The sequence below is a fragment of the Athene noctua genome, chromosome 3 (genome assembly GCF_965140245.1).
Source record: "Athene noctua chromosome 3, bAthNoc1.hap1.1, whole genome shotgun sequence".
Lineage (NCBI taxonomy): Eukaryota > Metazoa > Chordata > Aves > Strigiformes > Strigidae > Athene > Athene noctua.
In genome coordinates, this window is record NC_134039.1 from 16,221,557 (window position 1) to 16,244,845 (window position 23,289).

The window sequence follows — 23,289 nt, forward strand, 5'->3', positions numbered from 1 at the left end:
GTGGATGTCCCTTTAGTGTTCCATTTTTCAACTGCTAGGAAAGAAAGGAACATATTATCACTCTTCTGTTTATGCAAAGTTAGTGAAATGAGTTAAAAGGACAGGAAGAAGGATCAGCATGATCAGACATCTTAGGGAGGATTTCCTTTAATTGTTCATATGTAAACGTATCCTAAACATAACAGGCCCGAGACCCACAGTCAAAAAAGGAAGCGATCAGCACGGGTGATTGCTGTTAATGCAGAGCAAATGAAGTATAGCAGTTTCTAATATTGAAGAAGCTTTTATAGCCATAGAAATATAACTTCTTTGTGTCAGTTGCAGCTGGTGGTATACTGTATTACCTGGATTTTAAACTTTAGATACTTCAGATACTGAGTAAGACCAAAAATGTATCTAGCTCTGTTCTCTTGGTTTTGGTACTGGTTGGTAATAGATCAACAGTGTACAAATAGGACAATATATAAAGTGTATAGAAATAGGACAGTATGGAGTAATCAGGCAAATTTTTTTTAACTATTCTTTTTAATTTACAGCCTCTGTAAAGAATTTGAAGGTCAAGCCATTACTGATGGTCTCTAGATTTTTTAGTAGACTAATTTTTAGATATTTAAGTAGACTCATCTATAAATTCTGCCCCTTGTTGAATAACATTCTTAGAAACCTTTGGGGATTTTTTTTATAGACTAAACGCATGTTGGTAGAGAAGATGGGCCATGAAGCAGTTGAGCTGGGACATGGAGAAGCCAACATAACAGGTCTGGAGGAAAATACGTTGATTGCTAGTCTCTGTGACCTGCTAGAAAGAATCTGGAGCCATGGTCTGCAGGTCAAGCAGGTTGGTAACTGGAAACTCAGGACTGTGTGTACAGCACTCTAGAAATACTGAATGCCATCTCTACCTTTTAAGCTGCTACTCAGGGGTGTCATTCCAACTTAAAGTGGGAGGTATCTTTGGATTCAGAGTCCCTGGTTGATACCTTGTGAGGGCTTGGGTAGTTTTGGGGTTGTTTTGGTTTGTTGGTTTTTGGGTTTTTTATTTGAGAGGTACCTCTGGAAATTGCAATTATGGTGTCAAGTAGGTGTTTGGCTTTTTCTCTTTCAACCTTCAGAAGGGAAACCCGGGGACAGGACAAAGAAACAAGGCAGGTTGTGTGACTGCTAGGTCAGTGAGATGGTCCTCTCTTTCTGAGGTCTCATGGTCCACGAGAGAGGGACTGATTCTCACTACTAAATGTTTGGCCAATTGAAATGCCATCCCATTATTTTGCTGTGTTCACTGGCCTCTTTTCTTTTGCCTGATTTATTTAAAGCTATGTTCTACATATTCAATTTTCAGGGGAAATCTGCTTTGTGGTCCCATTTACTTCAGTATCAGGAGAGAGAAGAGAAGCAAGAGCATAGTGCAGAGTCCCCAGGTGAGTACTTGGCAGTTGACTTCATGTCCATCACAGTGAATGAACTTGGGCCTGGGAGGCTAAGTATTTCCTTGCTAATATCACATTTACATTTTGAGAACTTTCATAATCATTACAAAGATGCCTTGATGTCTGGACAAAATAGACTGACATTGTTGGAGGCAAATGAACATACTTATCCCTTGTGCTGGGTAGGGTTACTTTTGTTCATAGTATGGGGCTATGTTTTGGATTTGTGCGGGGAACAGTGCTGATAATTCAGGGATGTTTCAGTTACTGCTGAGCAGTGCTTACCCAGAGCCAAGGCCTTTTCTGCTCCTCACACCACCCCACCAGTGAGAAGGCTGGGGCTGCACAAGCAGTTGAGAGGGGACACAGCCGGGACAGCTGACCCAACTGACCAAAGGGATATTCCATACCCTATGATGTCATACTCAGCACACAAAGCTGGGGGAAGTAAGGAGGCAGCAGGGGAACAGTCGGAGTGATGGCATTTGTCTTCCCAAGCTACTGTTAATGTGTGATGCAGCCTTGCTTTCCTGGAGATGGCTGAACACCTGCCTACTGGTGGGAAGTAGAGAATGAATGAATTCCTTGTTTAGCTTTGCTTGTGTGCAGCTTTTGCTTTACTTATTAAACTGTCTTTATCTCGGATTATGAGTTTTCTCTTATTTTTCTGATTCTCTTCCCCATCCTACTGGGGGTGAGCAAGTGGCTGTGTTGGGCTTAGTTGCCAGATGGGGTTAAACCACAACATCCCCGTCTGGAAAATCACTCAATGTTTGTTCACTACCATCATCTCCTTTTAACCAGCATTGAGTGAGGTGTGAGAAGCAGTGCTTCCGCAAGAGGAAGCACACCATTCTGAAGGAGATGAAGTTGTGGAGCTGTGGCTAATGTAGCTGATGTTTTTCTTTCAGTGAGCATAATCTTTCTCTCAGATGCCAATGTGAATAACTCAATGTTCAATAAATATTTATACTGGTGGACAGTACAACTCAGAAGTTGTGTAATTAATCTCTATCCATGAATCTAGGTACTCAGTTGATGATTTGGCTTGGCCCTTTACAATCACTAAATTACATCTGTGTTTTGAGAGGTTAGTTTTCCGATGACCTTGAGATCTCCCTGCCCACAGGCTGCTGCTGGGTATTAGAGAAGAAGTCTCTGAACTTCAGTGGGTCATCTTCCAAGGACTTTCCAATCCTCCAGATCCTGCAGTTGGGAACTTGTATGATCAGTCCTCAAAGACACATCTATGGACAAACTAGTCTCACTTATGAAAAGACTTATTAATAAGATTCAATGAGTAATGCACTAAGCAATCTGGCTGGCAGGCACAAATTCCTGAGAGCAAAATGTGTTACCACAAAGCAGTTTGATCAGAGTAGCAGAGCACAGAAATGCTTGGCATCCTTAGCATCAAATATGCTACTGTAGTTTAATTTTCTCTCATCCTTCTTAGTTGTGAGCTTCCTACAAAAACATATTACTACTAAAACTCACCACCATACAGATTTATGTTAATGTATTTCACATACAAAAAAGGAAGCTGTTAAATCTCCAAGCTCAATGCTGGGTTAAGGAAGGAATAGGTAATGTATTAAGCATTTTTCATTTTGTCTGCTTCTACATTTCCAGGACAGAGTTAATGATAATGCACAGAAACATTGCAGTTACCAGACACTTAAGATTGTTTTCAGCTGGATGTAAAACAAATGCGTTGCAGACCATTACTGTAATTTTGTATTAACTTCACACATTTTCTCCACTGTAGTTGCTGTTGGAACAGAAAGGCGAAAGTCTGATACAGGAATTACTCTGCCTACTTTGAGGGTTTCCCTGATACAAGATATGAGGTACGCAATTTGTTTCCTACAGCATTAATTGTGGTTTTAATTGTGTAGCATAAGGTGAAGATCCTCACTGCCTTTGGGTCTACAAAGGCTAACGAAGAATTAAACCTTCTCCTTAGCCTGTATTCAAATCTACAAAGTGTTGTCTTCTTAATTTGCAAAACTTTTTTGCACATTCACTTGATTTATTTTAGCTAAAAGATAATGAAAACCACACAAGTTTTACTGGAGTTTTTGTTTTCCCAGGGAGGCTCTTCTGACAATAAAGCCAACTTCTACAGATAACAGCAGATATGTTGAATTCCTTGGTACTTTGAGTTTGTTTCTCTTTGTTTATTTTAAATTACTGACCAAGCAAGTACAATTGACAGACAAAGCAAGGGATATAAAAACCTGCTTGCAATGCCTGAGCAATATTCTTTCTTCTCAATTAGCGTTTTATGGCAAATAGTAATAAATGTATAAATTTAGAAATGTAATCAAACCTAGTAGTTGGGTGAGTTTAAAGTTGGGATGTGAAGTAAGGGCAGGTGCTCTGTAGAAGACCACAGCATGGCTGTGGAGAGTTTTGTAAGCAGTGTTGTTTGGGAAGGATTAGAGAGTAAGAGGTGGAGGCTGATGTGACAGCACCAGTAAGTTCTTCAGGGCATCTCCTTGATCAAGCCACTGCCAGGTCAGGCCACTGTTTTGACACTTTGCTTGCCATGGCTAAGGATTGCAGTGGGGTAAAAGTGCCATGAAAAGAGGGGAGGAGTAATGTAATAATGCTCGTCTGTAAAGAGCTGGTAGCAATTCTTAGCAATTTAATGTGTGAGGCAACATGAGTATTGTTTCTTGTAATATCATGTGTTTCTTCCACGTAAAAATATGGCAAAAATATTATGGTAGAAATAAGATTATTTGTAGTTAGTTCACAAAACCATGATTAGTGATGTGATTTTTACTATATTACAGATACACTTTTTTCTGATGCGAGATCACAGAGATTAGTCAGACTTTTCTGAAAGAAAATTACAGTACTTCCCACCTGCAGTGTGCAACCTTTTTGTTTGATGCTATGTAGTTTGAGTCTTGTGCTCTGATTTCGAAGAATATGACATGTCACATAATGCTAAAACAACATGCAAAAAAGGGAGGGGAAGTGTAATTAGGAGTATAATGCCAAGAGGTCATTTTGAACATGTGTCTGTCAGTTTAGCATGCCTCTCATGGGATGTGGCAGCTATTTACTTAATTCAGTCCTGCGAGGCTGACAGGCATGTAGGGGGTCAGTCTGAGGAAAGGATGAAGGAGGATCTGGAGCGGAAACTCACGTGCTGGGAGGGGACTGCTGACGGAGGTGGCTGTATGCACTCACTGCTGCCTGCGTGGGTTTTGTCTTCTGTGTACTTCCACTTGAGTAATGAAAGCCCAGCACAGATTTGAGCTCTCTTGTTTGAATCACAAGAGTGTTTCCACTGCTTTCCAGAGAAAAAGTACAGAAACAGAACATTAGCTTTTGTAATATCTGGGGTATTTGTGATTGTCCACAATGGTGTCTGGTCATAGAAAATGCTGGGCAGAAGGTGAGTTGAATCTGTCATCTTTAATTTCATGGCATACTTTCTCCTGCTTGGAAGGAACGCTGCTTAATATTTGCTTGCACACACAGATTTATTCTGAAGTTAGAAGGATGGGTAATTGTTAAATTGCCAGGGTTGCGGTGCTAACTGAACTAATGGCTAGAGGATTAAGCATTGCCTTAAGCACAGCTTGGTTTTGATGGCTCATGCAAGGTTATGTCAACAAATTAAAAAGCTTGAATCACAGTCACACACTGAATGGGCGATGAGCCTGTGCTACAGGTAACACGCTATGTCCTCTGCCTCCCTTGCAAAGCCAGGCATCTTAGATGTGGTAAGGAAGATGCTCAAGATGTTTATTTTAATTCTCTGCATGGAGAGTCTCTGCACAAGTGTGTTTGGGGTTATGCCCTTCAGCCTCTCCCCTGGGCAAGGATCTGCAGCATCTCTCCAACCCCTCTTCCAGGTCCCCGGCAGACTCCTGCTGCAACCTGCCTCCAGCACAGCCTCACCCCTCAGGCACATCGCTTCTGTCCAGCTAGACCAGTCAGCAAGTCAGCACCAAGGCAACTCCCCGAAACTTTTGGTCCAGCTGGGTTCAAGTTTCAGGTCCTTCCCCTTCGGGCAAGCTCTTCCTTGCTACCAGCGCTTGCTTTTCTGACTGCATCATGCTTCCCCTCCTGGGCACTGGGCCCACTGCAGTGATGCTTAACTTGCTGCAGTCAAAAGAAGCTGGGTTAGCAAAGACCTGCTGCCTATGTGGGGCAAGCTAGTAGGACATGTTTCTGACTGTGCTGGGATGGGGAGCATGCACACACCATCCTCAGGGGCATGGTGATACTGAGCAGCTGTAACCTCTTCTGTCAGCACTGCTATTTGCAGAGGGTATGTCTCACCATACCTCAGGCTTACATTTGACAGGGTAAATAGATTTTTCTTTATTACGAATGGGATTAAAAGCAAGTCCCAACCTAGGGAGTTGCATTGAAATTGCTGCTCAGTGATCTGACAAGAAGAGTTTGCTGTGCGGTGGTGAGAATACTGTGCTTACGCTTAGGCCACCGATAAAAATAGAGCTGTTCTGACTCTCACAGCTGAGAGTGAAATAAATTTGAGTTCTTGAATGCTCTGTTCTGTTACACTCTGCTTTTGCTGACACCAAGACTGATTACTGAATCTTTTTAATGTCTCTGGCAAGATGCATGGTTGCAGATCTTTATTTTTCCCAAATGCACAATTAATGCCAATATGGTCTGAACCAGAATCAGGTAATGAAGAGGCACAGACCATGCACAGAATAAGATTGAGTCCATCTGGACTTAAATCTTCTCACAATAAAATAACATATTCTACTCAGTGTTTCTTATTAGATGTAATTCAAGCTGGGCACTGGGGGGGAAGAAAAGGGAGATGATAGTCGGTGCTTTGATCTTCCCATCTTAAGAGTCTTGAAATGTCTGAGGAGAGTGTCTCAACACTATGTAGTTGAGTGTTGTGCGCACCCTGTTTCTCAAGAGCTCCAGATCACGTGCCCAGCTGTCTGGGCTGAAAGGGCTAACGCTGGCTGCCATGCTCTGAGCCAGAAGGGGCTTTCCAGCGCCAGGAGCAAGGCTCTCGGCAGGGATTCAGCCGGTAGCCATGGCTGCTGACAGAGGGAGGCTGCTGAGCTTGCTTACAAAGGGACTTGTAAGTGAGTGTTATGTGCCCTCCTGTGTTTGTTTTACAGCTCCACTGAGAGTTAGTACTTCTCACCTGGTCCATCAGAGAACTATCCATGCATCACATTAGAAAACAGAAGGAAAGCGTCTTTTTTTAAAAAAAAAAAAAAAAAAAATTAAAAAAGGTTTTAAGTAACCTAGGTTTTGCCACTGGCAAGCTACCATTACTCTGTTTCTTCCTGACGGTGCTTCAGATATGCGCATATAGCACAGTGCCATGTGATACAGACACCCCAGCTGCAAAGGTAGACATGTATTTTGAGAAGTTGGGCAGGTCATCCTGGCAGAGAACAGTGCTGCTGAGCTATGGCTGGTATCCACTTCATTTGTGCAGAGCGAACACGTATTTCTGGACGGCACTAAGTTGTACTAGGCAAATTTGCCCTTAAGGTCCTAGTCCTGTTATGTTAGAAGCTCTACAAATGAGAGTATTTTTCCCAAATATTGCAGGGTCTAAATATAACACAAAGCACGCGCTTGGGTGTAACAGATGGGGGAAAGCACGAGACAGTGAGACTATACTAGTCGATGTAAAAAGCATCAGTCACAGCATGACTTTGTTGGATTTTCTTTGGAGTAAACATTGCCACATTCCGTAACACTCAGCAGTGTGTGGAGGGTCTTAAAGGAAGATGCAGGAGTTGGAAAGTAAATCGCAACAGAGGATCAGTTCAGACTCAGCTGATGATACCTGGAGCCTACCATGGTTTGGAGGGCTGAATTGCCTGTGCACTTAACATGCAAACTGGGTGAAAATTAAGAAATTGCAGCCTTTTCTTTCCTCTGCTGGAAACTGTTACTCATTTTTCTTGCTGTTTATTTAACCAGTTGGGGTGGTTTTGGAAGTACCTTTGCCCTGCCATGACAGTTCTCTTCCTCTTCTAAAGCTCCCCGTGCTCTAAAAGTAGGGTTTCTGGCATTCTCCAAACCGAAGTATGTGAAGTTTAAAAAAAGAAAAGCAAAACCATACAAGAAAGCCCCTATGGAACAGTTCTGCTTTCCTACAGACCAAGCATGTGAACGGCTGTTCAGATTATCGCTTAGAGGAGGGCTTCTCATATCACTGAAAATGTGATTCTGCTTGTGACTGCTTGTTGCTGTTTTTTTTAAAAAAAATCCCTTTTTCTCAGATTTCCCATTGCTGCTGACATCAAGGGGTTTGTTAGAGCCATCAGAGTAGATTGTGGCTTGGAGAAACTCCTAAGATACGTATTTGTCCTGCCCTCCCAGACACACCTGAGGAAACAACTGTGGTATAACTGGGTCTCACAAGGTGGCTGCTTTTTTTAACTGTTAGCAGTGTCCATGAGGACCCCTACCTCCAGCAATGCAGGGATGAGCAGATCTACCCCTGCTCACCTTGGCCAAGCAAATGCTAGGATACAGAGAAGTTGATATGGGCTATAGTGTGACCAGGTTGCAACCTGACATGCCCAGGAAGGGCTGCCCCATGTCTCCAGGCCAGCCTGAGGCTTTCTTTCTCTAGAAATGTTGTCAGGAGGTGTTTTCCAATGCAGCTGCTACATCACACTGGATGTTGCCATTTGAAGTATGTATAATTTTTATGATTCATCTATTATTATTTTTTTTCCCACCTGTTTCAGGCATGTTCAGAACATGAGTGAGATAAAGACTGATGTGGGACGAGCCCGAGCCTGGATAAGGCTTTCTCTGGAGAAGAAGCTTTTGTCTCAGCACCTGAAGCAGCTGCTTTCCAACCAGGCACTTGCCAAGTAAGCGGGCTCTTTCTCTCAAAGCTTCACTTTTACATCTTCTTCAGTGGTGTGTCAAAGTGCTTGTACAGGCTTGGGGTGCAACCAGGCACCCTGTTTCCAGCTAGAAATGACTGAAAGGCAGAGGGTAGCTGGGGCAGGAGGTGCTGCCTACCCAGCAGGGCAGAAGTCTGTTCATCTTGCATGGACAAAGGATCACAATTTTCAGGAGGAAGGTTTTGACTGGATCAGTGCATTGATCAATCCAAGCCATTTCACAGCCCTACAATACTATATCTTGTACAAATGAAGCAGCAGGGTCAGGAATGCCCCTTTTATTGCAGCAGCCTTGCAGTACGTTGACTCATCCCAACTGCAGATGAGGCTGGTTAGAGGCCAGCCCTCCCAGTCACTTTGCAAAAGGAGGCAAAGCTGGGAGAGCTGCTAACACAGGTGCTTAGGGATCTGCCTGGGTAGATGTTCCCTGGCTTTATTTTCTCAAAGCAATGCATTTAGAAAAAAACCCCAAACCTTGTGAAAAGAAAATGTCCTAGTTATTGCATGCAGTTCTGGCTCTGTGGTGTTAAATGCATGATTCATGCTGGAAGCTACCAAATACTCAAATCCTCTAACAGGAAGAGGAGTAGCTGGAGACAGTCACCTCCTGTGTGATCAGCTGAAGGCCGAAAGGTGGCAGGCCTGTCTTTTCCTGAAGTTTCATCTACATCTGTCTACCTCATCAGCTTTTTGGGAGTCTGTTACCTTCAGACTACAGGCAGTGTTGCAGCCTGTGCTTTCTCAGAGAGGGGCTAGGTTAACTCCCAGTGTGCCTTTATACTGATTTGGGCAATGGGTGGTGTACCCTCAGTTCACTGAACTGAAAGAGTGGTGGGAGGACTCCTGTTGCTGCTTGGTGCCTTCTGCTTAGTTTTCTCTGTCACAGTATGGAACAGAGGGAAGATTAGGTTATTGGACAAGGCTATTCCACAGTACAAAGTTACAGGGAAGAAATGAGGTTGCTGTATGTTGTTTCACGTTTGCTGCTGTGATTAGTGTTAGTTTATATCTCTGCTTTGCAGCAAAACCAAAACCTTCAAAGAGATGAACTCTGTAGCTTTACTATGTAGCATGGAGACAAGAGTGATCTGTAAAACACGTGTGTAGCAGAGGGGGTAAATGTCCCCTGTGGGTTTCTAGGAGCTTGTGTTAGCTGGGGATCTCACTTTTCATACTTCCCATTAAGATCAACTCTTCATTTGATGTTTTGAGATTCAAATACCTTTTAAGATACATGGTGCTTTTTCAGAAAAAAAAAAAAAAAAAGGCAATGTATTGCTTCTACCAGGAAACTTTACAAGCGTTATGCTTTCCTGCGCTGTGAAGAAGAACGGGAACAATTTCTGTATCACCTGCTCTCACTCAACGCTGTGGATTACTTCTGCTTCACAAGCGTCTTCACCACAATCAGTGAGTTGGAGAATCGATTTTTTTTCCCCCCTGAATAAAAATTAGTTGCTGTCATGATTTGTAAGAGATGATGTTGCTGTTGCTGGTGTCTGAGTAGCTGAGCCCTTATCTGGAAATCTTGGTTGTTGCTGCTGGGCTCATGGGTGCTGGGTATTGCTCTGGGAAACCAGCTGGAGAGCCAAGGTTGTGTGGGAGTTCTTCTGGATAGCAGCACTGTACAAAGGAGAGTAAACAGCTGAGAGCGCCTCTATAGCACTTGGTTTTTCTCAGAGTTGTAGTGTCTTTCATCTTTCCTCCCTGACAAGTCCTTTACATCCTAATGCTTCCTTCTGGCCTGCGCATGGAAACAGCCTGCTCTCTGCAGGCTGAGGAGACGGAAGTCTTGAAGGATGAAAAAGGCGCTTTGTGCTCTGCTGTATATTTTAAATCTCTTTTTGTCTCTCCTTAAATGCCAAAAGGATTCCCTCTCCATTCCTCTCTTGTAAACAGAGCAAAGATTGGATCGAGATATGAATATGAATCTTTGTCTCCCCAGCGCAGGGCAATGTGGAGAAGGCAGGACCCCATGAGGTGACCTAATTATTTGTGTTCACCTTGGCAGCCCTTAGTCTTCATTTCCCTGCCTGTTCAGAGTGAAGTGAAGCAAGTTTTATGTGACTGTCAAAACAGGCACTCGTTCTACTTTTTCTCCTGCTAAAGCAGCAAATCCTCTCAGAACTAGCACAGCGCAAAGAGATTTATCCATCCTTGATTACCTTATTTCTGCAGGGCATCCAGCTTGACAGCTTTCCCCTGTAGGACAAGCGCTGGGAATTTGAGGGTATATTCTCGAGTGCAGTATCGCTGTCTGGCACACGAAAAGTAAGAAGGCTGCCTCATCTCACCCAGGCCAAAAGGCAGCTCGTGAAACCTAAGAGTGTCTTGAAGCGCTGCTGTGCGGTATCGAAGTCCAATCCAAAGCGGGGTGGGCGGCAGGCCTTGTCTGAAGCTAGGAATCTTTTTTTAATGGGGGGATGTCCACGTCAGACTTGACACTCCGGCCCCGCCGCCACTAGCCACGCCGCCATGCCCGACACCCCTTGTCCCCTCCGACCTTCCGTGCGCACCCCGCGCCGGTCCGGCCCGGCGAGGCCCCGCCGCAGGCGGGAACGTTCACCCCTTCCGTCGTACCTCGGCAGGCGCCGGGGCCGTCCTAGCGCCGGCCCGGCTCTGCGGCGCGGGGCTGCAGCACCACCGTGTGGCACCGCTGCCCGCCCCGGCCGGCGGGCGCCTCGGGGCAGGCGGCACCCGGCCGCCGCTGGAGCCGGGGCGGCGGCAGCAGGGGCCGCGGCAGGGCCGCGAAATGGCGGCGGGCACCCCCCCGCCGTGGGGGGCGCGCCTCTGCCGCCACAGCCAGGCCGGCCCTCGGCAGGCTTACCCCGGCCTTCGTGGGGGGCGCAGAGCAGGGGTTCTCCTTGCTAGGTTGCTGAGACATGGGACGGGAATTTACCTTCAAGGGAGAGGTGTGGTTTACTCCAGAAATTGTGTTTAGTCTAAGGGGGGGGGGAAGTCAGGACTAACTTCTCTTTCCCCATCCTGTTCTTAGTGATCCCTTATAGGTCAGTGATAATTCCCATCAAAAAACTAAGCAATGCAATAACCACATCAAACCCATGGATATGTGTATCAGGAGAACTAGGAGATACTGGCGTAATGCAGATTCCTAAAAACCACCTAGAAATGACGTTTGAGGTGAGTACACTCTCTTTACATTTTACCTGTCAACTTGAAACATGCTTCCCAATGACCATTAATTTGGTGAGAGTTTATTGTCTGAAGATCACAGAATTTAAGATTCTGTCCAGATTCACTGTACATTCAAATACGTATAGGAAGACAGTGCTGCCTGCCCCTCCTGTGCTAGATGTTACGTTTCCTGTGAGCACATACCACTTTTAGTCACAGGCTTTACTGCTGTCCCTGTCCCAGCCCAGGGCTCCTCTTCTCACCTAGCCAGTCTAGTTTGAGATATGCGACCTTTCAGGGCTCTTTTCCAACTCCTTATTCCCCTTCCAAGTTTCTTTCCCCTTCTTTCAATCTGTCTTGCCACTTAACACCACTCAGGTCCCTTTCTACCTCTGTTCAGTTGCAAATTGCTTCTCCTCCTGCTTCAGCTCCTCGTCCAGCATTGCTACTTTCCTTCCAACCAGCCAGTCTAACCCCCTGAGCCCTTCAACTTCCTAGCTTCAGGGGCTACCCCCAGGAAACCATAGAGCAGCCATCCCCATCGGTCTCTATTCTCCATGCTTGCTGTGATTTTCTCTTTGCATTTGACAACCTGGCTTTCCCATCCATCAATTACATGTTGGCTTGGTGCCAACCCAAAGCAGATGGTAGCAGGAATTGCAGGGAAAGCCCAGTCAGGTTCCTGTAGCTCCAGGCTCTACCATATCAAGTAAAGACTGATTTTGTAGGAAAATTGCTAGTAAAAGTGAAGTTGCATCCATTAAGCATATGCAGACTGGTCTTCAGCAACAATAGGAAAAAACCCTCTTGCCAAACATAGATTTTGACAGAGATGGAGAGGATATTTTTTGTGTACAATGGCTGCCTCTCATTCAGATATTAGTATTTTGTAGAAAAGATCTCCAGACTTCTAACAAGCAAAATAACATATTTAGACATTTCTAAGGACCATAACACTATTCTGGATTATTCCTTTGGTTGAAGCTTTCCTAAAATATCAACTTTGGGTAGCTAGCCACTATGGAAAATGTCAACTCAAGCTGCTTGTTTGGCAGTATTAAAAGTAATGAAAACCAAGGTCTTGCAAGGGAAGCGTTTAGGTGACATTAATAGATGTTGCTGCCGGCCCCACCTACAATTACATATTGCACTGGAATTCACAGTCCCTTCTTTTCCTTATTTTGTCTCTGTGATATTAAGAGTCTCGTGTTAGTGATTTTTGCCTTGCCCAACAAAAAGCAAATCGATAATACAGGATCTAGGGACTGCTTCACAGTGTGGAGTGAGCCAGCTGAAGGTCAGCCTGCGCAGAACGCATTTTTTTAGTTGTTTGTACTGAAGATCCATTTCTTCTACAAAAGCACACCTTTTTATCACCTTAGCTCAGAAGTTGGTAATTAACACTTCTCAGAAATATTGAGTGAGTGCTCACCACAAAGAATGTAATCTCTTCACAAGCTTTTAATTTAAAGGTATTTATTTTCTCCTCTGAAATAATTCTGCTTTTCAAAACATTCTGCATGTTTCATTGAAAATAATTGCTGTATAAATCAAAGGAAAATGAATAAAAACATACATTTGAGACAATATGTGTGCATGGGGGGTGGTGGTGTCTATTGTTTTTTAAATTAAGTAAAAACTGTTATTCATTTCAGTGCCAGAATTTAGGGAAACTGACGACTGTTCAGATTGGTCATGACAACTCAGGGCTACTAGCCAAGTGGCTGGTTGATTGTGTCATGGTCAGAAATGAAATAACAGGACACACGTACAAGTAAGCAACGTTTTAATTTTCTTTGTCTGAAATCCCTAGTTAAATCTAGAGAAAGCAAGAAGGGATTTATCTTTTCCTCAGCTGATGGAGTGCTGTGGGCTGATTTGGGTACCCAGTAGGGTTGGGATGGTCTCCCCCACCCCCAGCTCTCATTTCAGAAGCCCTAGTTGAACTTAAATAATCTAATAAATGTTAAATGAGACTTGAATGTAGGATTTTCTTTGCATCTCTCTGAGACAGGACATAGTATGGGCAGTATGGATACTTTAGAAGTGATGGTATGTTTCTGTCTAATAATTAAATCTTTCAATTTAAAGTAGTGTGGTAAAATTGTGCACAAATGAAGTCTAAACCCCAAGAGTTGGAATGATAGTTTAGGGCAAATATTTGGTTTCTTTTTCTTTTAAAAAATACTCAGATGTGTAAGTACTGTAATAAATGTACAAAAACTCATCTTACAAGAAAATGAAAGGTTTTGATGATTTCTTAATCTGTTGAATACATACCTCTTCTGTTGAAATGATCTTCTAATTCATCATTAGTCTTACAAAACATCTGGCTAAGCAGACTTAATTTTTGGACTTAGAAAACTATAATTCAGAGAGGTGAGCTCCAGAGCTCAGGGTTGGCCACAGTGTATGGGGAAAAGGAGGAGGAAATGGGGTACAAGCACTGGGGGTGTGGACATGTGCATGGATTTCATTAGGACTGTGGATGGGGTAAAAAAGTACAGCAATAAAATGTGAGGTGAGGCTTGAGTATGAGGAGATGTCACAGCTTGAGTTGGGTGGGAACTCTGTGTGGAAATTTAGCAGTTAATCATCACAATATTTGTAAATGCTGAATAATTGGTTGTAGTTGCAAGTGAAAAATAATCTGGCAGAAAGCAAGATGTGTCCCGTGAAATATATGTGTGTAACACTTTCAGTTGTCCCATGCTTTCATGCAAGCTTTGCATATTTCCCTTTTCCTAAGGATGGAGCTGAATGTAGTTCTCTGCTTTAGTCTTAGCGGTTGTGGTGCAGGGGATGCTGCCTGCTGAGTTCTGGTTTGTGAAAAGTTTCTTGCTTCGGAGCATTCCCTGCCTGTCAGCGGTGTTTATGGGTGCTAGCTGTCCCTCTGACTTAGAGATCAAGCTGGACTACCTGTGTGGCTGACCTGTGCTTGTGCTGCAGGTTTCCCTGTGGGCGATGGCTGGGAAAGGGCGTTGATGATGGCAGTTTGGAGCGAATACTCATTGGAGAGCTGGTGTCCTCCACTTCTGACGAAGAGCTGGGAAAGCAGTGCCGTACCCCACCCCAGCAGAAATCTCCTACCACAGCTCGACGACTGAGCATCACTTCCCTCACAGGGAAGAACACCAGTAAGTCCTTTCTCCCCAGGGCCCTAGAGAAGCGGGCAGCAACTGCTGAGAAATAAAGCTCCTGTGAACAGGAGAGCTCCTACTTAAGCAAGGCATGGTGCAGAGAAACAGCTGTGAGCTGATGAGGTTTTCCTGTCCCGGACTCTGTCTGCAGCTTGCTCTGTGACTGTACACACTGCCTCTTTCAATGTCCCCTTTTGACAGTTGAGAGATAATTATCTCTTTCCTTGGAGCATGGAGATAAGAGATGAGGGAGGATGAAGCAGCAGAATTTGCAGTAGCTGGTGCTGCTCAGCTTCCCAGCAAACTTTGCAGTCGGTGGGAAGACAGTCCTCCCTGAAGGGCAGTTCAGAGCCTGATGTGGATAGTACATCTCCAGAGGAACCCTAGGGGACATCATCTTCATGTCCCTAAAATTAGCTTTTATGTATAAGTGCACCTGGCTACAATGAGGCATGGGACTGTAAGGGCCACCTGAGGCGTTCGCTGCTAAAGCATACAGATGAGCACAGTGTAGATCCTGTTCGTAAATCGATCCAGCTCCTATAAAATTAGAGGACATGACTGCTGAAATGTCAAGCAAGGAAAGATTAGCCTCCAAGAGTAATGCAGCATCTAAAAGCTACCACAGGACCACTGCAGCTCTTCACATGTGTGAGTCCACGTTAGCTGGAGAAGTGTGCACCAGAGCATTTCCTTAGATCTGAGAACACTAAGGCCCAGTAATTCATTTGTCTTGTGAGCTATGTGAGGCTCTGTGTTAGACCTGCCAGAGACTCTGGAGGTGGTCATGTACTAGAATGATACTGAGTTACTCCATGTTTCCAAAATAGTAGGACAAGCTAATAGTAACCTACATATGTCTGAAAACTAGAAAGGACTCATAGAAAAATCATGAAAATAATTGAGGTCTGGAAAACACCTGCTTAAAGTTTTAAAAGTTCAGTCTATTTTAATCAAAGTGGATGAGAGACTAGATAATTTTCTGTTCTGTTGAGGGACTCAATTTTCTGCAGGTACCTGCATAGGAAGATGAGATGGTAACAGGTGGAGGCATAGCATGATTCAGTAGCAGAGGCATACAGCTAAACAGATTCAGAGCAGAAACATGGCTTATGTTTTTAACACAGAAGATAACTTACTGTTGGAACCATTCATAAGGAATATTCTCTGCCTGTGGCCCCTGGCCCCTCACACTGGTACAATGACTAGATATGCACCTAAAATAGATACCTGTTTTGGCTCAATAAAACATTGTGGGTTCAAGTCAGGAGTTAGAGTGCTGGGTTTTCTGGCCTCTGTCATGCAGAAGTGAGTCAAATGACTGGGCTACAACCTTTCAGCCCATGTCTCTTCATGTGAGGGTTGCTGTAATCTTATGTGATGAGCAAGATGTGATTAACTCAAAATATTTATCAAGCCAGATCCTTGGGTTGTGCTTTTTTAAGTAGGGTGATTTATTTGACTATTACATGGTTGCTCATCAGTTGCTTGTAATTAAGGCTCAGATTTACCGAAGACAAATGATTGCCTGAACTTTGTTAAAGATACAGAATAATTCCTGCAGTTCAAGCTATGTCACCATGAGAATCTGATGAATGTTTTAAAGTTGGTATCTCCAGCTAGTATGCTCTCCATCATTTCACAGAGCCTAATGCAGGACAGATCCAAGAGGGAATCGGGGAAGCTGTGAACAATATTGTGAAACACTTCCACAAGCCAGAGAAAGAGGTACTTAATACTTTTTGCTACTTGCCTGGTATCTACAATGCATGTGAATATTTTTATAAACAGAAATGGATCTGAAGTATCACTAGAGGCTGTTAACCTTTAGATTTGAAGCTTCTGGCATACAAACAAGGCAAGTTGTACTAACAGACTCTCCCACAGAGAGGGAGCCTTACCATTCTGTTGTGTGGAGAAAACGGTCTGGTTGCAGCACTGGAGCAGGTCTTCCACCATGGATTCAAATCAGCTCGCATTTTTCATAAGAATGTCTTCATCTGGGATTTCATAGGTAAGCTGGTATGTGATCTTGGAGACAGGAGAAGAAAGCTTAGGGCAAAATGACTCTTCATGCACAGACGTTGGATTCTTGTCAGCTAGGGTGCCATTTGTTCCTGCCGAGCACCTGCTCCAGATTGCTTAAAGGCAATGAGAAACAAGATGGAAGATGAGAAATACTAAACTCTATATAAAGGGATGAGTGTGAATCTGTGCAGAAATTTAAAAGCACTTCAAATACTAGTCATTTATTTATAGATGAATGAATGTTCAAATAGCTGCTTTCCTACCCAGAAAGAAGGTAGGCTGGAGGTTGAGGTAGAGTAGCAATTGATGTTAGGGGGAGAGTTAGGAAGACAGAGGGTGAAAGGTTTGGATTTCTAGTTGTTTGAGAACTCTTTCTAATCACTGCACTGGTGTTCTGGTGCTGCTTATCTGTAGGCCTATGTTGCGGTAATTTAAGATGTACTTAGTCCCTTAAAACATGCTCACAAGTTGAGATACTTAGCCTGAGGGTAAGTGCTTACTCACATGAGGTGAAAAATCAAAACTGATGCTATCACTTACGATGAAACCATTGGCAGGTACTCTGGTGCAGCTCCTTGGTGTTACCTAACTATATCGGACATCAGCCAGTCTGCTGACCACTGCTGTGTAGCAAAGGTGGAGATCACTACCTACTTACAGTCTTCAGTGAGGAATCCGTGTATAAACTTTGCAATAGTTCTCAGCAGGTTGTTTTTTTAAGGATTCTGTTGTGTGATTCTATGTCACAATGAAGTACTTCTGCTCACTGGGTTCTGATTTTCTCCCTACCACAGAGAAAGCTGTTGCTTATTTTGAAACCACTGACCAGATTGGAGACAATGAGGAAGCCCTTTTGCTTCAGAGATCTTCATGCAAAACCTTCTGTCGTTATGTGAATGCCATCAATACAGCTCCAAGGAACATTGGAAAGGATGGCAAATTCCAAATTCTGGTTTGCCTGGGGACAAGGTACCTAGCTGCTCTTTGTTATATGTGTCCACTTGCATTAGAGTAGAAGAATACTTTTACACTGTTGTTACTACCTTTAGTTTTTCATTTTAAAACATCTCATACCTATCTATTATCCAGTACCTATTTTAGGCAGCTTTAATACTATATGAAAAACTGGAACAAAGAAGCTGTAATGATACATAGCTTGTATGTAAACTGCTAAAAATGTTCTGAGCTCTTTTATAACTGTTAGCTTGACAGTTATATGTATGAAATCTGTCTTGAAATTGTTTTTTGATGAAGTACTGGCTTTGGGAATGCAGAGTCCCTTTGCAAGAGTTGATGCATTCTTAAATCCTCATTGAATCATTTTGCCTATGAAAATAGGATGTCTGTTACAATTTTGACAAAAACTATTCTAGGTGAATCTTTATTTCCTAATAGGATACTCTCTGTCTTGCACTTGCGGAGGGACCAGGGGAGTGGCTTAGTTGTATTTTGGAGGGTGAAAGTTAGTATGTCTAGAAATAAGTACCATTTTTATCTTGTCTGTCTGGATACATGGAAAACCAGTTGGAAAACAGTCTATTGTTTTTTCCTGACTTTCACTTTACCTTTTCCTGATCTGAAAATGTTGCTGAATTCTTCTAAAGTCAGCTGTCCAATTCTGCTGATAACCTTCCATCTTCATTCCTACAGTATGTTAAGTTACCTGTATTTTTCTAACAAAATCAAGGGTTATGACAACACCAGAAATTTTTATGTGCAGACAACATGTATCACCCACAAAAAGAGACTGCATGTTTTGGGTGGTGTTAGTTCTTGGAGAAGAATTTCTGTTTGAGATCTATTGTACTTGGTGCTAAAATACCTCCTTTCATCCCCTTTGCAGGGACCACTTGCTCGCTCAGTGGATCCCGCTGCTGGCAGAGTGCCCTCCCATTACAAGGATGTATGAGGAAAATGCTCTCCTACGGGACCGCATGACTGTCAACTCCCTTATCCGAGTCCTACAGACATTGCAAGATTTCAACATCATCCTAGAAGGATCACTCATTAAAGGAGTGGATGTTTAGCATGGCTTTGCTGAGAACTTCATTATTCCTTTCCCAAGCAAGCAAACCACAATTGGAGACCTGTCAGGACTTGAAGGCGATGGTAGTGCACCACTGTAAGGCAAAGCTGCCAGTTGAAGCGAGAGTGGGAAGCCCAGTTTGTGCCCAATGGGGACTGTCTTCTAAAGCTGCAGAAAGCTAAGATGCAGTATTGTAGTTTATTTGAAACAGAAATTTAGTATAAAATAGAGTATTTTCATGTGTTAGATGTGTGTAAATATGTTATCTTCTTTAAGAAATTATATTGCTCTAAGAAATTTTTCTTAGACTGAATGTTCTTGTTCTGAGTATGAGTAGCTTAAACCCAGGGGAAGGACTGGGGGGAGGGAAGGACCGAGGTGGGAAGGGATGCCGCTACTTGCTTGCAAGGAAAAAGCCAATCGATGTGTAAATACAACGCAAACTCAGCAGGGCTTTTTTCAGGTATTGCAAATTAATACAGCAAATATCCTTATGTAGCCATTGCGATTGTTTCTTGGGAATGTTGTAAGCATATGCTGGTTTACCCTATTGTACATGGTTTCTCTTAGTTTTTTGTTTGAAGACTCAACCCTTTCCATGCACAGAAGTTGCACAGAAGTTGAGAGTCGTCATTTTTTTCTGTAGGGTCTTTTATGTCACTTCTGTTGAGCTCCAAAAGGGGAGACAAGTGTTGAAATGCTTAAACACTGGAGAGGAGGACTGCTGTCAGCCTTGGAGCCTGTTTAAGCAGTGCTGCTGCAGCCTGAGATGGGCAGTGATGGCTTGCTTGACTCGCTCGATGTGTCCCTTGCCTGTCTAGATGTTCAGATGATTTGCCCTCAGCCAGCCAGTTTGTGCTGTTTTGTTGGGTTTTTTCCATGTTGAGGAATTTGGTTCATAGCAAATTCTTGCTGTTCTTGAGAAGAATCATTGCTGTAGAGCCACAAACACTGATGTTGCTCTGGTACTGAACTGTATCAGCTGTTTTTGAAATGCTGACAGGTTATGAGTCTTCCTTTATCCCACAGAATGATTGTTCCTAGGAAGTACAGCATCTTTGATTACTTTTTTTTTTTTTTTTAAATTACCCAGCTAGAAGAAGAAGAAAAAAAAAAAAAAGGGAAGAAAAAGCAGAGATAAAAAAAGAATCTCACTTTGGTATTTTGAGGCTCCTCTCCTACACTCTTTCCAGTTAATGTGTTAGTAATAGAGCATGTATATATAGATACAGCTCTTGAAGAGGAACTGGGAGTAACTGAAATCCTGTATGCTAAAAATTTAACAGGAGATAACATTAAAATCATCTTGTGGAAACCATGCAGCAAATATGGAGTGTATTTTCCATTCTTGTGGATGGGAGTTGGAAGGATCTGAGGGCATAGTTATCTTCATCTGGTTTTGGTTTTTGGAGGTTAGTTTAAATACAGGTGTTTGCTTTCACTTGTTTATTCCCTATGATCTTGGCCATTTCATCAGCAGATATCTGTGGATGTCTCACTGTCAGCTGTGGCTTGGGAAAGGCCCCTAACTGGTACTGTAAGTGTATTGCCTTGCACTGTAAGTGTATTGCCTTGCACTGTGCTCCCAAGGGGCATTAGGAGGGACTTGATAATGGTGGGCAGTAGCAGATCTTAGAGTAGTATGCACGTGGTGGAGAGAGGGATGAGAGCTAAGGAAAAGGAAAAAGGATGATAATTAGGGTTTGTTTTCTCACCTGCCTTTAGTCAAGCTTCTCTACTTTCTTGTGGTCCTTCTGCTGTCCAGTTCTTATAACAGCACTCACTTTAGTGTCAATGTGATATTCCCAGCTAGAAGAAAACTCTTTATGTGACTTTGTTTCATTAGAAGGGAGAGTTTTATGTCGTAGTTTGTTGTTTCTAATAAAGAAGTAAAATAACGCTGTCAGGGAGTTGTTGACTTTAATGAGGGTTCCAGCTTTTAATCATTCTTTCTTCCTGAGCTTGTACATCCTTAAACTGACTAAACTCAGCCCAAATACTGTAAGTAGCACTGCCATGTCATTATTGTGGGTGTCAGGAACTAATGTAAAGGCTGGATCATGAGTTAGTAGCCAAAGCCCACAGCTGTGTGACATCTCTTATCTTTCCAGAAATGTGAAATTTGGGATGTTAGGGTTTTCTCTGTAGCCAGGCAAGTCTGCTTAAAGTCAGCAGAAGATGCATGACAACCCTTCAGCAGCAATTGAAGATGCATCCCTAGTACTTAACTCTATCGATAAATTATACATTTAGTACCAGAAACCATGTGGCAGCATTATTTGGTAATGACTGCTTAGGATGCTTTGATTTCTATTACCACCCAGGCCTTTTATGTCTAATGACTGCTATACATGATTTTTTCACGCCCAACCCAGTCTAAGTGACTTTCATTTTACTGAAATAATAACCTCTTTAGTCACTGGATTTCTTCACAGCATCATCTGCATTTGCTAGCTGTATACTTCTCAAAAGTATACTGCTTCATACTTCTCCAAAGACTATGATTTAAGCAGTAGTAATGTTCATCCAAAATGACATGGGTTAAGTGCAAGCAGGATAAAGTAGAAATGTGAGCACCTCTAAAGGTCAAGCATAGATGAATAAACCACACACAGAGAAAAGGGCAATAACAACATGAAGTCTTTCTTAAGTTAAAATAAGTCAAAACCTGAGAAAATTTAAAATTCCAAACAGACCCTTCCCCCCTTTCAAACTACATTAAGGAACCTTTAGCACTTAACTTGGACACAACGTCACATCAGCTTTTTCAGCAAGCATTGACTTGTTTGGTTTTGTCAATAATAATACAATAAAAATTATGTATGTCTAATATTTCCTTCTAGGCAATAAAACACCCTAAGATATGTTGAAAGGGGCACAGCTGAGTGCCTCAAATTCCCGGAAGTCTCATTATTTGACAACATTGGGAGTACAGTTCTTGGTAGTGAATTTTTATTCTACCATGTATGATATTTTTTTTTTTTTTAGTAGACTACTTTTGTTTATTGGAAACTGTGAGGTTTTTTTCTGTAAGGTTTACAGAAATCATTCTACCCGCTAGAATGGTGAAAAACACATCAGGATTCTTCTAAGCTAATGCAGTTTTTACTTCAGTGTTAAAGCACCTTCTTTGGTTGAGAAAGGGAATCTTGGAAAAGACCAAAGCTCTCTGGTATCTGCTTTTTTTTTAAAAAAAAAAAAATCCTATCCAATACCTGTTTGCAGATGTCTGAGTCCTGTTATACTAACATCCAGCATGGTAACTTGAAGGAGTCAGAGAATCAAATGCCTCACTATGTACAAAATGTGTATTTATAATTCTCTGAAATGAATTAAATTCTGCTGTTTAGTCAAAAATCTGCTCATGTTTATTCTGAGTTGGTTTGTGTAATTAGATTGTGTAATTCTCATTGCTCAAAAATGTCTTTTTAGAATAGTTGAGCAACAGCATATTTGAGAAAATTCCTTCTTTCAATCACATGAAGGTGTCCATCTTAAGGGGAAATATTGTATGTTGCACTTGAAATGTACAAATGTGCCCTGTATAGCTTAAAATGATCCTTAAATGTCTCCATTAAGTATATTTTGTCTTTACATTATTACTAACTGAATAAGAACTGGATTATTTTCAAGACAGCATTAGTAAAAGTATTGTTAATATCAAGCACTTTAACATACATACCACAAACTGACATGGGTTTTTCAGGTTTTGAAGTACATTGAAATACAGCTTTTCATGCTATGTCCTTTACAAATAAAACTCTGAGAATAATGGTTGGTGTCACTTTCTCCTTTCAGGGGAGCCAAGGGATTCAAGTCTCAAGCCAAAGAGCTAATCTGAACCTGGAGGGCATGTTTCATAAAGGGAACAAGTTGAACAAAATGGTTCAGCTGACAGTGACTCCTGTACTGAGAACTTGCTGGAGCAAAGAGGGGGAGGGAGGGCAATGAGGGTCTGCTCTCAAAACCTGCCCTTCTGCCTCACCTGACACAAAAGCCTGACTGCACCAAGCCTGACCAGCTCTTCATTTTCAAGACTTAGGTGTGAAGCATGGCTGATTGAAGGGAAGAAATGGGATCTCGGTGAAGTTTAGCTCTTACCAGGGTGCTGTTTGCTAGGCAGCCTGGGTTGCTCTCCCTTAGTATCTGGAGTATGTGGGGAGAAGGGGGTTGGGATCCTGTTGGCAGCAAAATGGGAAGCGTGGGATTAACTGCAGCTGAGGGTTTCTTGACATCGGTTGCTCTGATGTTTGAACTCAGGGTTAAAAAACTGGAATGAAGCTCATGCCCTCCAGCCTGTCAGTTAGCACATCCCATAAGAAAGGGTTGATGAAGAGATGGGTGTCTGCAGCAAAAAAAAAAGGTGCAAGAGAATGATAGTGAGATTCCCTGCTTAGTAATTAAAGGCTTTTCTAAGTTGGACTGGGTTTTCAGAAATGCCCCCTGTCCTGTCCCTCCCAGCTCTAGTTCTGCTGGAACTGGCAAAAATATGAGAATTTTTGAAAACTGCATAGTTGAAATGCAGTTCCCTGCACCTGTGTGTGTGAGGTGGGGCATGTCTGCTCATTTGTCTTAACTCTTGGTTTGGAAAATGCAGAAAATTTCAGGAGAGAATGGAAAGTCTCAGAGCCTGGGAC

The 23,289-nt window shown here is 42.7% G+C and overlaps 1 protein-coding gene across 5 annotated transcripts in view; it reads left to right on the forward strand.

Moving 5' to 3' along the window:
• Nucleotides 1-22,424, forward strand: part of DENND5B (DENN domain containing 5B) — a 119,807-nt gene extending 97,383 nt beyond the window's left edge. For 4 of the 5 annotated variants that reach the window (XM_074902071.1, XM_074902072.1, XM_074902070.1 and 1 more), the window contains 12 exons: nucleotides 686-838; nucleotides 1,340-1,418; nucleotides 3,196-3,277; nucleotides 8,159-8,287; nucleotides 9,612-9,733; nucleotides 11,319-11,464; nucleotides 13,114-13,232; nucleotides 14,408-14,595; nucleotides 16,244-16,326; nucleotides 16,486-16,612; nucleotides 17,421-17,595; nucleotides 18,470-22,424. In XM_074902071.1, the coding sequence (XP_074758172.1) occupies nucleotides 686-838; nucleotides 1,340-1,418; nucleotides 3,196-3,277; nucleotides 8,159-8,287; nucleotides 9,612-9,733; nucleotides 11,319-11,464; nucleotides 13,114-13,232; nucleotides 14,408-14,595; nucleotides 16,244-16,326; nucleotides 16,486-16,612; nucleotides 17,421-17,595; nucleotides 18,470-18,653 (1,587 nt within the window). In that variant the 3' untranslated portion in view covers nucleotides 18,654-22,424. Of the gene's footprint in view, nucleotides 1-685; nucleotides 839-1,339; nucleotides 1,419-3,110; nucleotides 3,128-3,195; nucleotides 3,278-8,158; nucleotides 8,288-9,611; nucleotides 9,734-11,318; nucleotides 11,465-13,113; nucleotides 13,233-14,407; nucleotides 14,596-16,243; nucleotides 16,327-16,485; nucleotides 16,613-17,420; nucleotides 17,596-18,469 lie in introns of all 5 variants that reach the window. The other variant, XM_074902075.1, reaches the window with a different exon arrangement.
• The last annotated feature ends 865 nt before the right edge of the window (nucleotides 22,425-23,289 follow it).